This window comes from Nothobranchius furzeri, chromosome 6 (assembly GCF_043380555.1).
Source record: "Nothobranchius furzeri strain GRZ-AD chromosome 6, NfurGRZ-RIMD1, whole genome shotgun sequence".
Taxonomy (NCBI): domain Eukaryota; kingdom Metazoa; phylum Chordata; class Actinopteri; order Cyprinodontiformes; family Nothobranchiidae; genus Nothobranchius; species Nothobranchius furzeri.
Genome location: NC_091746.1, coordinates 66,210,586 through 66,226,453, shown reverse-complemented (window position 1 = coordinate 66,226,453; position 15,868 = coordinate 66,210,586). Strand labels below are relative to the sequence as shown.

The 15,868-nt window shown below is 42.4% G+C and overlaps 1 protein-coding gene across 3 annotated transcripts in view; it reads left to right on the top strand.

The window, feature by feature from the left end:
- Nucleotides 1-276: 276 nt before the first annotated feature.
- The window catches only part of zgc:162472 (transcription factor TFIIIB component B'' homolog), a 29,766-nt gene continuing 14,174 nt past the window's right edge, over nt 277-15,868 (top strand). Inside the window, exons 1-16 of one of the 3 annotated variants that reach the window (XM_015943184.3) lie at nt 277-398; nt 2,423-2,625; nt 2,718-3,345; nt 5,140-5,243; nt 5,326-5,391; nt 6,874-7,041; nt 7,139-7,272; nt 7,351-7,445; nt 7,529-7,583; nt 7,691-7,825; nt 7,936-8,121; nt 11,949-11,994; nt 12,079-12,250; nt 12,328-12,440; nt 13,040-13,394; nt 13,535-13,669. In XM_015943184.3, the coding sequence (XP_015798670.3) occupies nt 2,429-2,625; nt 2,718-3,345; nt 5,140-5,243; nt 5,326-5,391; nt 6,874-7,041; nt 7,139-7,272; nt 7,351-7,445; nt 7,529-7,583; nt 7,691-7,825; nt 7,936-8,121; nt 11,949-11,994; nt 12,079-12,250; nt 12,328-12,440; nt 13,040-13,394; nt 13,535-13,669 (2,589 nt within the window). In that variant the 5' untranslated portion in view covers nt 277-398; nt 2,423-2,428. Of the gene's footprint in view, nt 399-431; nt 1,718-2,422; nt 2,626-2,717; nt 3,346-5,139; nt 5,244-5,325; nt 5,392-6,873; nt 7,042-7,138; nt 7,273-7,350; nt 7,446-7,528; nt 7,584-7,690; nt 7,826-7,935; nt 8,122-11,948; nt 11,995-12,078; nt 12,251-12,327; nt 12,441-13,039; nt 13,395-13,534; nt 13,670-15,868 lie in introns of those variants that run through there. The other 2 variants (XM_070552452.1, XM_070552453.1) reach the window with 2 other exon arrangements.

Below are 15,868 nucleotides of genomic sequence, written 5' to 3'. Positions count from 1 at the left end.
AAATAAAAATTTTAAAATAACATTTTACCTGCATTTTATTTCTTTCGTTAAAAATGTCATTTTTGTTTACTGGCTTTGAAATAAAAATAATCTATTTCAGTAATTATAATTTACTTTCATTTATTCTTTATCGGGTTTCCCTTGATTTGTATGTACATTGCTTTCAAAATGAAATGTTCAAAAACAAAAACAAGTCAGTGGTTGCTTTTGTACTGTAAGAAATTGCTTCATTCAACCGTGTGATCCTCAGACTACATTACCCACAAGCCCATTCACCGGGGAGATTTAGCGTCAGAAACAAATATGGCGGATACGTGAGTGCGTGGAATCCGCTACCCTCTTCTTTTCTTCGATGCTGTTAGCTTATTTTACCGGATAAACAACATTTTGCGTAATAGGTATGTTGTTAAAATGGTCTTTAACGTATTAAAATTAAACTACAATGTTCGGTTCAGCCTTTAACTCACGTAAAACCAGAGGCTAACTTAGGCAGGGTCGTGCTGTCACAAGTGTTGCCAGTTTTTGCTCTGCTTCTTTTCTGCACTTTTAGAGCTTGTTTTGTTCCTGGGTTTGGCACGTTTTGTAGTTTTGATTTTCAAGGTGTGGTAGTTTATTTAACTTCCACTCCCTTTTTTCTGTCTTAATGTTTACATTAAATAACAGCCTGCCTACTGGGACTGTCAACGTAATTAGCGTATCAGTCAATGAAAGTAGCAACGCACTGTAGGTCTGTAAATTGGCGTAAAATAGAAGTTACTTCTCCTGTAACTCATTTCTGACGTTTTGTATGTTATCGAGTTCGTTTTGCTTTAGGAAATGTAGTTTAGATGCTCAGCCCAATTTTCCCTACAGCTACAGCTGCTTAGCTTATCACAGTTTTTACTTTTTAAGTTGTAAAAATCTTATCAGAAACTTTGTATTTCATTAAGTCTGAGTATTTCTCTACATTTTCATGTTATATGACATTTAGCAACACAATAGCAATAGTTGTTCACTGTTAAATGGCTTCATGCTAATGTAACCATCGATACTATATTACATTCATTTTAATTAATGCCGTTTTAGTATTTATTCCTAAGGAAAATTCATGAGAGAGACAGTAGTGGAAGGGTGATGTTGGAGGAAGTAGAAGTAAATAAGGTAGAAGACTTTTAAGTTCTTTTGGTTTACGATCAAAAGCAACAAAGAGGAAAAGAGATGACGTATGTGCAAGCAGGTTGGAATGGGTGGAGAAAAGTGTCAGGTGTGATAAAAACGACTCTGGGAAGGACAGTAGTAACCCAGCCATGTGTTATGGTTTAGAGATTGTATCAATGAGGACAAGAAAGGCGGCAGAACAGGAGGTTACAAAGCTCAAGATGTTGATAGCCTCTTTGGAAGTGATGAGGTTGATGGGGTCAGGAATGAGTCCATCATGGAACAGATCATGTTAGATATTTTGGAGATGGAGAGGATAGACTTGAGATGGTTTGGACATGTCCAGAGGACAATCATTAAGTAGTAAAAATGCCTGTATTTGATATAGCGACTTCTAGAGTCCAGGAACCCTCCCAAGGTGCTTTACAACAAAGTCAGTCATTAACCCATTCACACAAACACCCACACCCTGGTGATGATGAGCTACATTGTAGCCACAGCTGCCCTGGGGCACACTGACAGAGGCGAGTCTGCTGTACACAGGTGCCACCGGTCCCTCCGAACATCACCAGCAGGCAAGGTGGGTTAAACGTCTTGGCCAAGGACACAATGACAGCTACAGACTGAGTGGGACTCAAACCTACAACCTTCCGATTACGGGGCAGCACTTAACTCCTGTGTCACAGTCGCCCATTACATTGGTAGAAGGATGCTGACTGAGGTTGGAGCCATCAGACAGGAGGCTGAAAAGAAAACAAAAAATGAAATTTATGGATGTGATGAAATGGGTCATGAAGTTAGTTGATGTGCGGGTAGAAGATGTAGAAGGTAGTCCCGAATGGAGACAGATGATTGGCTGTTGAGACACTGATAGAGAAAGAAGAAGCATATATTTTTTACAGAAAACTGATTTAGTTTAGAGCATCACAGAGCAATAAAGTTGACAGGAAAATGGTCCATTTCAGCAGAAATATTATTTTGATATGTGCCTTTTCAAATGAAAAAAGTATGGGAATTAAAAAGATGTATTTAGGATAAATGAAATATGTTATTGTTTACAGTATGTAGCTGTATGTATTGCAATAAGGAGAAAAGCAAATAATGTTTACATGTCGATAATGAATACCTCGTAAATCCACTTGGTCAGAAATGACAAAGCAAAACAATCAGATTGGTGTTTTCTTTATTTTATTTTATTTTTTTTTAATAAAGTGATTTTTATTTGCACCAGGTTGTCAGATTTTCTACATGGAAGGCTAATCTAACCTCAGGTTTCTGTGTTTAGATTGAAATGTTTCGCCGGTCAAGGTTTAGTGTTCGTCCCAATGTAAACACTGGGGGGAGAACAGCAGCGGCTGCTTCTCAGGAACCTCCTGCAGGGAACCAGGATGCCAGTGAGACTCCGAAAGAAACCGGTGAAGGCAGCAGTGCTGCTGTTGCTACAGATAAATCTGACGTGAGCCCATCAGAAAACACCTCCGCTCCAGGGTGAGTCACACATAGGCTTCCAGCTACTTTAAAACCCAAAAGTTCTACACTGTTTTTCTGCAGCACAAATAATTCTTTCTGTAACTGTTTAGAGTTGGAAACGACCAGAATGGAGAAAGTACCAGCTCTTCTGCATCGGTCCAAAGAAGAAAGCGGTTTTCTGTCAAGCCCAAAGTGGCCCCTGGTCGCCTTCCTGCCCTCCCACGCATGCCAAGATCTCCCATCAAAGCAGCTCCTGCAGCTCCTGCCAACATCTCTGGCTCAGACGCAGAGAGGCCCTCAACGTCTAGCAAACCTCCAGTTCCTCGTGGTCTTCAGTCCCCAAGACCACGGAGACTTTCTGAAGACAGCAAGCAGCACAAAGTCCAACCAGACCTCACCCCCGTGTCTCCCGAGGAATCAGGACACTTGGCTGAAGACCCACAAGAACAAACCCATCTGCCAGCTGATGATAGCCAACCTGCAGAAAACATTTCAGGCAGTCAGGTTAAAGAAGTTCCTCCCAGACTACCAGATAGGGTACCACCATCTCTACCAGATAAAGATGCAACAGAAATATCAGAGAAAGCAAAGACTCTCATTTCATCCAAAAATGTGGTTTCAATGACCCAGTCAGCGCTGTCTTTGAGCAGACTCCTGAATGACCCGTCCGATGTGCAAAGACTGATGAAGGCCCAGAAGCTCAGAGAGCTGCTGAAACGTGAACGGTGGAAAGAAATGGTTAGTTAATACCGCGCAACACACAACCACACTCATCTTTATTCTGTTGCTCGTAAAATCCAGCCTTTCCACCTGATGTGTCAGCGAGGTGTGACGTAATAGATTAATTTTACCTGCGAGCTAAGCAGCATGTTGCTTCCCATGGGGAGTGTTTCAGACGCTAAACGACAACAAGAGCATTCCGTGCAGCATGTGGCGTCACAAAGTCACCTGAGAATTGCAAGACCAGGCACAATACCAGTAGGTCACACGATAAACACGGAGAAAGATGGCAGCATGTTTCCAAAAAAGGTTTGGTTTATCTTCTTTTTACCTCTACCAAGGAGGCGTCAAAGAGAACAACTTTGGTTACTACAGGGTATCTGCAGGTCCTTAAAAAGTCTTAAATTTGCTTTTCCAAATTTAAGGCCTTAAAAATCCTTAAAAATGACAAATAATCCTTAAATACAGTTTCCAAAGGTCTTAAATTACCAAAGACCCAATAAACAAAATTATTTCTATAAAATTTTCGTGAATTTCTAGTTAGTGTTCAGCATTTTTTGTGTATGATATTGGCGTAAGCGTAACTGTACACATTCGGTTGGTTGTGAAAGGGGGCTATTTTTAGATGAGCATGCTAGTGGGAGCTTGCGCCATGGGGAAGTGCAATATCAATGGTAACTGGATGGCTAATCCCACGTTGCGACATGGTTAGCACCGGTTCCAGGCAATAGCTGGAAATTATAGCTTAAATTTAATTAAAAAAAAAAAGCTTAAATTTGGTCAAAGTGGCCTTAAAAAAGGTCTTAAAAAGTCTTAAATTTGGCTCTCTTAAACCTGCAGATACCCTGCTTTTTCACCTGAGACAGCTAGTGAAGTTAAAAACGTTCTCATCTCAGATATTTGAAATCCTTATCCATGCTTGTGGCGACTAGACTTGACTACTGTAACACCCCGTATGTGGGCATCAGCCACTCTTTCGTTTCATGCCTGCAGCTGGTTCAGAACGCTGCGGCACGTCTTTTAACTGGTACTTGTAAGCACGGCCATATTTCACCGGTCCCATCAGCCCTTCGTTGGCTCCCGGTCAGGTACCAAATAGATGAAAATATGGTTTTTAATTTTTTTAAATGCCAAAATGGCCTTGCCCTGCACTACCTGTTGGAACTGCTGATGTCTCATGTACCTGTGCGGTCTCTTTGATCAGCTGAGCCTGGGCTACTTATGGTTCCCCAGACCCAGCGCAAAAGCAGAGGAGACGGAGGTTTTCCAGTGATTCGTCCCAGGTTGTGGAACGAGCTGCCTACACATGTAAAACAGGCTGACTCTCTTCTCATGTTTAAATCTTGCCTGAAGACTCACCTTTGATTGAAATGCTGTGACTTGTTGAATCTTGTTGCCTCTGTATTTTCTTGTTCATGTTTTTATTGAACAGCACTTTGGTACACGTTGCTGGTTTTTTTATTAGTGCTTCATAACTAGATCGGATTGGATTAGATACTAGCTAAGCTACTTGAAATCTGCATGTGTGTTTTATTTCAAAAGGTCCCGGATGTTTTACACTTCTGTCACGTTTGGCTTCCTGTCTGACCCGATTTGAACTGCTGAGGTTGAAGCGTTGTAGAATCGTCGTGTGTAAAAACCAAACTCAAAGTGTAAATTTAACCGAGCAATGCTTCCCTACATTTCTGGGATGCGTCCAAAACGTGACGTTTTGCAGCGTGCTATGCTTCGCAGATATTAAGCATCTAGTGGAAAGGCCTGGTAACCAAAAACAAAACATTATTATTTAGATTTTACCGTTTCATGTTGCAGAATGTGCGGAAAGCTAAGACTCGTAAAAAGGAATTTTCTTTGGATCCCACAAAGATGACAATGCGAGACCTTATCCATTATATCCCAACATCTAACCCAATGACGTAAGTGTCTTATAATTTGTTGTCCTTAAGTCTAAATGTTACTGATGATGTTGTTTTCTAATATTTATTTGCATTTTTTCAGATGCAGTTTAGAAGATTCAGCCCAAGAGAACGAGAGTGCGCTCTCCCCTGTGCCACTGAGAGAAAAGTATGTTTATAGCGTCCTAAGTAAAGGAATCTTAACGGATGCTGTTTATGATCTCAGCAAAAATAATCCCTCAGATTTTTTTCTTTCAGTTTTCAATCTTTTGAAGCAGATTTGGGTGTAAATAAAAGTAGCCATGCTTGAACAGTGGAACTTTTTGCCACTTTTTTGTAGGGCCCGACCGATATATCGGCCGGCCGATATTATCGGCCGGCCGATATTATCGGCCGATATTGGGGTCATTAACAGTATTGGCTATCGACCAAAAAGACGGCCGACATGGCCGATATTGCGCAACCTATCCAGCAGATGGCGCCAGCTTTATGAACTCATGTTGTGTGGCTCTACTCCTTTGAACACAAATTATTGTTTTGGAACTTTTTATTTATTTATTCTTATTTAGGTTTCTTATGTGCAATAATTTCCTGTCCAGGGTGAATAAGTTCACCAAGTTAACTTCCGGGCTGTGCAGTGGCGCAGTGGTTAGAGCTGTTGCCTTGCAGCGAGTAGGTCCTGGGTTTGATTCCCGGCCTGGGATTTTTCTGCATGGAGTTTGCATGTTCTCCCTGTGCATGTGTGGGTTCTCTCCGGTACTCCGGCTTCCTCCCACAGTCTAAAATCATGACTTTTAGGTTAATTGGTCTGTCTAAATTGTCCTTAGGTGTGTGTGTGCATGATTGTTTGTCCTGTGTGTCTCTGTGTTGCCCTGCGATGGACTGGCTCTCTGTCCAGGGTGTACCCCGCCTACTTGCCCGTTAACTGCTGGAGATAGCCCCCACCCCCCCACCCCACCCCACCCCACCCACCCCCGGACCCTGCGTGGACAAAGCGGGTTCAAAAGATGGATAGAAGTTAACTTCCACAGAGTGTTACTTTGTTACAAAGCACAAGTATTACGTTTTATTTATTGCTACATTTTTATTATTTTAATATTCTTATAGGAATCTTCTGTCCCTAAACTTGTGTGTGTTGTTAGATTCCCCAGAGTTAGCCAAGTCAGAAAAAACATCTTGTAACCAGTTGTTTTAGCATAAAGCAATGGAAGGGAAGGCTTGCATTCACCTACGTAAAAAAACACTACAGTGTATGTGAATTCACTTACATTGTTTTATGCTAAACTAAGAAAACCAAATGCTGCCAGATCATATCTTATTTGCATTACTTGGAAACCCTAGTGAGTTGTGGAGACAGTTCTTTGGTGTGTAAGAGAGAAATAAGTTTGCATCAAAAAGGCAGAGGATGAAGGGTTTAATCTTAAGAAAATTTTTATTTCTTTTTTTTTGTGAGGGAGATTTATCGGCCATTATATCGGCTATCGGCTTTTGCTAAACGTTTTATATCGGTATTTGTCCCAAAAAAAGCATATCGGTCGGGCCCTACTTTTTTGTACTTTTCTGTTTAAAAATAGTAATTACTAAATTAGAATGCAAGTTCTTTTAATAGAAAGTTTGTCTCCCTCTTATATATTTGAAAAATGTTCTGAAGGTCTCCAGAGCGACCAGAAAAACCCGAAGCCCAACCTGCTACGACAGCTTTACCGCCAGAGGAACAGGAGGAGGAGCCTGCATCGGCAGAAGAAGACCAGGAAGAAGCCCTCTTGGTGCCTCAGGTGAAAGTGGCAGAAGATGGCTCACTGATCATTGATGAAGAAAGGTCAGCACTCCCATGAAGCGTCTAATTTATTTTTACGGTTGTGGAGATGGTGTGGTTGCTAGTTGAGCTGAATATGTTTTGTGAACGCAAACCTCAGCCTGACGGTGGAGGTCCAACGAGCTAAAGGTCCGAACCCCGCTCAAGACCGAGAGCCTATTTTTGAGCGCGGCTCCACCACAACTTACTCAAGTTTCAGGAAGGCAAATTATACCAAACCCTGGTCGATAGAAGGTACATTCAATGATAGCAAATAACACATTGAATTAAAAAAGATGCCCTTTTTCATTTTTGTGTTTTTCTTTTGGTCAGAGACGGATATGTTCTTCCTAGCAGTTAGCATGGTGGGGACTGACTTTTCCATGATTTGTCAGCTGTTTCCACACAGATCTCGATTAGAGATAAAGGTAATTATAAATGCAAATATGCATTTGTAAAGTGTGATAGTGTATACGATCTTTTAAAAAATCGCAAATGTATTTTTTGACAGAACAAGTTCAAAAAAGAAGAGCGGGAGAATTGCTGGAGGGTGGACAAGGCTTTCAGTACGTTTGGAAGGAGATCTTACGTTTGACCAGTTGAAGATGACATCAGATCATTTGTATTTATTGAATTTGATTAAAACCACACAGACTTTTTTTCTTTCTGATAGGAGAGAGGCGTAAACTGGACATTGAGTACTTTTCTAAGCTGCTGGAAAAAGTTTTGGAAGTTCAAAAAGACAGAAAGAAACTCAAGCTGCTTGCAGAGAAGAATACCAACAAGAAGAGCAAGACTAAAAGAAAAAGTAAGACTTGTAATGTATATTTAATATGTGGGGGTGTCTTACTGTCCCATAACTGAACGCTTCTTGGTGTTACAGTTCTGTTGGGATTTATTTTCTAAAACTTTTCACAGGGAAAAAATCTGCAAAGCAGCTGAGTGATTCAGAGGATGAGAGGGAGGATTTTGAGTTGGAGGACGGGGGAGAGAAAGAGAACGAAGAACAGTGTAATGATGGAGATGAACAGAAGAAAAAGCGCACGAGAAAGAAAAGAGCAGAGCACTTGACTGAGGAACCCAATCAAAAGAAAACCAAAACAGGTCGGAATATTGAGAGAAATTTAATTTTTTGCATCATTTCTGTATTTGTTTAATGGAACATATATTTTTCCTCGCAGTTATTTCAGCATTTCCTTACTTCTAGACTATGAGTCCGGCAAACTATATGTAAATCTGGCCACGACCCATAACTAGAACTCGCAGTGGGTTAAAATCTTAAAACTGTCTCTGCACACAATTGGACAGCACTAGGACCAATCAGACCTACGAAAAATGCTACAGTAATCAGTCTGCCGTACACGGTCAAAGAATAAGAAGAAACAAGTGACTTCAATCAATCAATCAAAGCTTTATTTATAAAGCGCCTTCCGCGACCCTGTCGGGAAGGCCAAGGCGCTGAACATGGTACATGAAAAATGTGAAACATGATGAATAAATCGAAAATAAAAGTGTAACGAAATAGAGTGATGTAACTATCTAGAGTTGTATTTTAATACACTGTAAGTAGATCACTTTTTATAAACAGAAGAATAGGCTGTTTTTATCATCAGGGAGTTTAATTAAACACTCTGTATTGACTTTGAGACAAGAAAAGAGAGAGAGTTGGGATCGTTTGAGAATCTTTAATTTCTTAACTATAAATTCTTAACAATCTACCAGGACTAACTCTGTGATGGATGAAAATGGATTTGGATGTTGTGTTGGTGCGTGTGTGTGTGTGTGTGTGGTTGGTTCAGACTCCTTAGGCTGACGTCATCGAATCTGGTAGTCTCTGGTTGTTATGACTAGATATCACGAGGCTTATAAAGTGATGACATGAGCTGCTATTTTGCCGTGTACGTACCCAGTGGGGGGCCTCCCAGGTAGATCAGGAAATGCCAGGTCCAAGAACCTCGGATGTGTACTGGAGCTGTTCGGAGCAGTGGTCGCAGCACGTCAAAGCCCGTCTGAAGGGTCGACCCCGGTACCAATCGGCAGCGTCAGCAGGTGCTCTTATTTTGAAAGGATGTCGTCTGGTTGTTAAACGACGAAAATCTCCAACTTCACAGTTCTTAGTTTAAAGAAGAAAACACATCTGGCCAGTCTGTGCTTTTCTTTGGGATGACGGTGACTAGAACTGAAGTCAAAATGGAACTGAGCTTAAAATGGCGTTGCCTTGTTTTATATCTCTGAATTGTTAAGTTTTAGTAAAGCGGATTGGACACTTTAAGTCAACAAGCCAGATTCTCCTGCGGCAGCCGAAAGCTCTGATTGGTTGGAACAATGTGTCATGCGTTTCTATGGAGATGAGGGTCAGTCTGTCTGTGCAGTAGTCCTGTTTTCATTAAACACATAAATCATGACATCTTTATTCCACAGATCATTCACTTGATTAATTATTGATCAACATCTGTTTCGAATAGCTTTAATCACAAATTAAGTACTTTGATTATTGAAAAGCCTCTTCTTCTCCTTCTGGCTCTTCTCCTGGAATGTAAACAGTCTGAGGAACACCCGACCTTGGCGTTTTCTACACGGGTGTTACTGTGCACAGGGGCAGCTGTGTGGAGCTGAAAATAATGAACTTCATAACCTTACAAAAGCAATTCAAATAGTGCAAAAAAGGTAAAACATTAAAGTAGAAGACAAATGGGTAAAACAAGGGATTAAGAGACCAGTGAAAACAGGGAAATAAATTCAACATAGAAGAGGGCCAAAATCAAACACGTTCAGGGAACGCCAAGCGGAGGAGGTGGGTTTTTAGGCGACTCTTAAAGACTGGCAGAGATGGGGACAGCCTAACTGAGGGTGGCAGCTGGTTCCAGAGCGACGGTGCTAGGACTGAGAAAGCCCGGTCCCTGCGAGTACGACACCTAGAACGAGGGACAGCGAGCAGGCATTGGTCTGATGGGGAATGTCTGTTCAGGAGTGTGGCTAGATGGGGGGGGGGGAGTACCACCCTGGAAGAAATTGTAAACAAAGATGAGGAGTTTAAAGTGTGAACGATAACAGACCAGAAGCTAGTGCAGGGAGGCCAGAACCAGACTGATGTGGTCCCGTTTCCTGGTCCCAGTCAGGAACCTGGCTGCCCTGTTCTGCACAACCTGTAGGCGACACAGTGATGGAGGAACTGGAGCAGGGTCAACAGAGTTACCAGAAATAGCTGCTCTAATGCCCGATACTTTATCAACAAAGAATTTGTGAAAATCTTCAGAGTTTCCAGCAGCTGTAGGAGACATGAAGCTAGGCTCCTGATACACCAGAACAGAGTTTAGTGTTTTGTAGAGAATCTTGGGATTCTTAGAGTGTGTTTTGATGATTTCTGCAAAATAGGCCGTTCTGGCAGCCCTCACAGCATCCTGATAAGCAACCAGAGATGCTCTGAACAACTCACGCGAGACCTGTAGGCCATCCTTTTTCCACTTTCTCTCAGAGGGTCTACACGCCCGCCTACAAGCCCGTGTGACATCAGAGAGCCATGGCTCCCTCCTAGGCCGAGACTTGCAAAGCTTGAGAGGGGCAATCATGTCCAGGACCTGATTACAATGTAAATCAAAGTGTTGTGAATAGTGAACAATGTTAGATGGATCAGGGTTAAAGGTCTCTAACCTTACAGACATATAGTCCACAAACTTTGAAACAGTTTCTGCATCCAGGGCTCTGAACCTAGTAGCTGGAGCTTCACACACAGGGACAGGACATGGCAACGTAACATCACAGAGTATTGGAGAGTGGTCAGAGAACACCGGAGGCAAAGTCACAAGGTTCATGAGGTGGAGACCAAAAGAGAACCAGGTCCAGGGTGTGACCCCTGGCATGAGTTGGGGATGATACCCATTGAGTCAAATTGAATGAATCTAGCAAATTCAGTGTGTGTGTGTGTGTGTGTGTGTGTGTGTGTGTGTGTGTGTGTGTGTGTGTGTGTGTGTGTGTGTGTGTGTGTAACAAATGTGTGTGCGTGTGTGTATGTATGTAACAAGTGTGTGTGTGTGTGTGTGTGTGTGTGTAACAAATGTGTGTGCGTGTGTGTATGTATGTATGTATGTATGTAACAAATGTGTGTGTGTGTGTGTGTGTGTGTGTCATGTCATGCTATGTTATGAGGTGGTGCTCACTCCTCACCCGTACCATGTGGACCATTTTTTTATATGTTAATTTAAACTAATATTTACACACAGTTTGAGCTGAGTTTCTAATCGATTCCACATTTTGACAGCACACACACACACAGAAACTTTTTCTGGTAGTTCTTACCACCTGGAATTTAAAGCTACCACAACCCCTCAGATTATAACTCCTTTCGCTTTGTATAAATAGTTTTTAAATAGTGGAGGGTAAATATTTTTTACTGGCTTTATTAAGTATTTTTGCAGCATAAAAATCAACTAAATCAAAAAATTTGAGCTGTTTGGACTTTAAAAATAAAATGTTAGTGTGATGAAAAAAATGGACTTCATGTATGACCCTTACAGCCCGTTTCTGGAGAATAAAGAGAGGTTGGAGTGAACTTTTATAGTTATTGCACCAAATCTCTATACAGTACGTTTTCACACACAACCTAAAATAACATTTCCTCCTGTTTGAAAATGAGGACGTCCTTGGTATCAAAATGCGTCCATAAAATTCACGGACATCATTTGTGAAATCCACGGTTCGAAACGAGCGGAATTAGAAAACAGCGTTTTTAGCCCCGTTGACTTGCATTCATCTTTTTGTTCTTCTGGGGACCCAAGGTCCGGAAGTGGATGAGCGTGACTGGCCCAGCCTAAACTTAGCCGAGCCAATGGTAGACCTGCCGAGGCTGCAATAGGGCATGGCAGAGGAAAATGTTTTTAGACTGGTGTTCATACCGTTTCCTGCTGAATTTAGTTTTTTGTTTGTCTTCTCAGGTGAAGACTCGGAGGCACGACCCGAGGACGACACCAATTCAGACATGTAACAAAACTCAACAAGTGCTGTTTTAAACAAATGCTTGTTTTTATTTTAAATGAAATCCATTTTCTTTGTTCTAATATTAAGATTGGAAAATGTTCAGAACGCCAACACAACCAAGGAGTCGACCATCAAGCCAGCCAAGCTGAAACGAGCCAGAGCACCGACGCCGGTTGTGGTTTTGGGTTTGAAGCGAGGTAAAAAGGTTCCTCCTTCCAGACAAGAGGAAGAACCGTCATCAGAGAAAGGGGAGAAGAGTGTGAGTGAGGAAGCCTCTTAACAAAGCTTTTTACTCATTTGTACAAGTTTACCTTACTGTAAACTTTATTATTTCAGGTAAATGTAGAAGAATCAGACTTGAACTGTTCCAATCTAAGGAATTCTGCTAGTGATGATATTTCATCTGAAGAAGAAGAGGAATCTGTGATTAAGCCTCAAAAACCCACGAGGTAAAGAACTTGCCTTTTTTATTAGGGCTGTCACAATAATCGCAAGAACAATATATCGCGATATTAAGAAACCCACCGCGCTGCATGACGTGCCACCGCAATTACCGTACTTGATTAATCTCGCGACAGCGCATGCTGAGAGGTAAAGTCCGCGTTGATCGAGGAGATAGTAGGGCACTTTTTTATTTCTGTTAGATGTTGCAGCCAAATTTGCATTTCAAAGTTAAACCTCCTGAATGTTGTTCTTAAGTTCAGTCAGAGAATGCCGTTACTGCCCTTTGATCTGCATTCAATAAAGTGTTAAAAATGGCCATGTATTTTTTTCTAACATTTTTTAAATGTGTAAGCACAATGTTTCAAAGGAAATATTGCCATGAGTTTAGTAATTAACAAACAAATTTGCTAAGTACATAAATAAAAACGAGGTGCAATAATATATCGCATATCGCAATATTGAGCTGCCCTGACTCACCGCAGGGGGAATTCTCAGTCGCGACAGCCCTATTTTTTATGTCTAAACGTTGCATTCACCGACTGTTTGTTGTTTAGTACCATCGTAGTACTACTCACCTTTGTTCATTTGTAATTATGTACTCTAGATATGGCAGAGTCCCAAAACCTACCCAGACCTTGACGTATGCTTCCCAAGAGGATCTCTCTACGTCTGAGTCTGCTCCAGCAACATCTAGATCTAAATCCTCTGTTAGCAGAAAAAAGTCATTGAAGCCACAGTTGGCTCCAAAACCCAAAAAGTCCAAATTGGTCACGCTCAGGTCTTCCAAGACAGACTTCAGTGATGAAGACAGTGAAAGGGAGTTGGAGGACACAGACGGACGAGCAGAGCAGCTCTTTTCATGCACGTCCGGGAAAGACACCGACGAGTCTTTGTTTATGACCTCCAGCCTGCACTCTCCTAATGTTTTGGTTTCAGAAGTGGATGAGTCTATTGAAGAGGTAAACACACACTTTCTCTACAGTTACACACCATTCATACATTCATTCCCTTTAAACAAATATTTTAAAAGAAATAAGTGTTTTTGTTTCTTTATGCATGCTTTTACATTTCCTCTCGACCCCTCCCATCCCACACTTAGCTTGACATCTTGGACAGTATGCCTGATGTGCTGGGCATCTCCCAAGATGCATTGTGCCCTGATTCCTCTTGTCAGAAGGCACAACATGAGACTGGCAATGCTGAGCCATGTGAACATCAGTTGGACCTGCTGGTTGTAAGTTACAAAAATGTAGAAGCAGTAAATGTAATCCTGATAGTTACACCTAAAGCTTTGCTTTCTTTAGCCTGATTTAACAAATCTAGTATTGATCATGACGATTACGTTACAATTATCACATGCATTTGGTTTGTAGTTTGATTACTTTGGTTTTAATCTTATCTGTTTAGCTTTGATTTTGACAGTTTATTATGAAAATTGTAATAGTTTGAGTAATAAGGAGAATTTAACTAATTAGCATCATTGTTTTTGAAAAATAGCGATCTCGATTGCTTTACATCTTTTGTTTGTTCGTTCTGTGTGCTTCATCCAACTGTAATACGGTTCTTTTTACAACACAGCAAAAGTGTTGTTTTTACCTTGTTTTGCTGACGTTTCAACTGTCACTGTAGCCTTCTTCAGAGCTTTGCTCCTGCTTATTAACCCAACATGGGCAGTAAACAAAGGAAAACGATAAACAACAGAAAGAAAAGAACAACCAAAACAAAAGACCACAAATACAGAAAAACAAGAACCAAAGTCGGTGATAACCCTTCCATACATAACAGAAAAAATAACAGCAACAATGAAAAAAAACACAACATAAACACACCAACAAAACCATACACAACAGTTAGAAAGAGACTAGTGCACCCAAAAGACAAGATACCAGCAGGATGTAAGTGTGGAGGGATATACGAATTACCATGCAAACATACATAGGAGGAGCGTGAGTTTGGTCCGCATAGCCGGTAGTAAGTCGGACCTGTTCCCGGTGAGGGTTGGACTCCGCCAGGGCTGCCCTTTGTCACCGGTTCTGTTCATTACCTTTATGGACAGAATTTCTAGGCGCAGCCGTGGTGTGGAGTGTGTGGAGTTTGGTGGCAGGAGAATCTCGTCTCTGCTTTTTGCGGATGATGTTGTCCTCCTAGCTTCATCCAGCTCTGACCTTCAGCTCTTGCTGGGTAGGTTTGCGGCCGAGTGTGAAGCGGCTGGGATGAGGATCAGCACCTCCAAATCTGAGACCATGGTTCTCGACTGGAAAAGGGCGGCTTGCCAACTCCGGGTCGGGGGAGAGGTCCTAACTCAAGTGGAGGAGTTTAAGTATCTCGGGGTCTTGTTCACGAGTGAGGGTAGGAGGGATCGGGAGATCGACAGGCGGATTGGTTCAGCATCTGCAGTGATGCGGACGCTGAGCCGATCTGTCGTGGTGAAGAGGGAGCTGAGCCAGAAAGCCAGGCTCTCGATTTACCGGTCAATCTACGTCCCAATCCTCACCTATGGTCATGAGCTTTGGGTAATGACCGAAAGAACGAGATCGTGGATACAAGCGGCCGAAATGAGTTTCCTCCGTAGGGTGGCCGGGCTCAGCCTTAGAGATAGGGTGAGGAGCTCGGACATTCGGGAGGGACTCGGAGTAGAACCGCTGCTCCTCCGGATCGAAAGGAGTCAGTTGAGGTGGTTTGGGCATCTGGTCAAGATGCCTCCTGGACGCCTCCCTAGGCAGGTGTTTCAGGCATGTCCTGCCGGCAGGAGGCCCCTGGGTCGACCCAGGACACGTTGGAGAGGTTACATCTCCAATCTGGTCCGGGAACACCTTGGGGTCCTTCCGGAGGAGCTGGTGGAGGTGGCCGGGGTGAGGACGGTCTGGAGCTCCCTAGTTGGGATGCTGCCCCCGCGACCCGTACCCGGATAAGCGGAGGAAGACGACGACATACATAGGAGAACCCGGACGCCAACTCAACACACGAACAATAGAGCATAGAGTGTGAGAAGGAAACAAGCCGAAGACACACAAGAGCAGCAAAACAAAAAGCAGAAAGCACAGCAAAGAAATCAGCTGCAACAGAGCACTGCACAAGAGAAAACCATTTAATGGACTGGAAAGGATGGGAACACGGCTCATATTCACCTAACAACAAAAATACAAACTATGGATGAAGGAAGCCATAGAAATAAGGAGATGGGACACAACCATGAACAGATACAATGGAGTCTCAGTCTACACATTAGATCACGCATGGGACTGTCAACAACAAGGAGAACACGGGCAGCAGAGGGCAACATCGTGCTCTGCAGCCCACAGATAAACAGAGAAGGAAGTGACGCTGCCAACAGCGGCAAAGCTCTGAGGAAGGCTACAGTGATGGTCTAACCGTCAGCAAAAACAAGGTGAAAATAACACTTGTGCTGTGTTAAATAAAGAAGCGTATTACA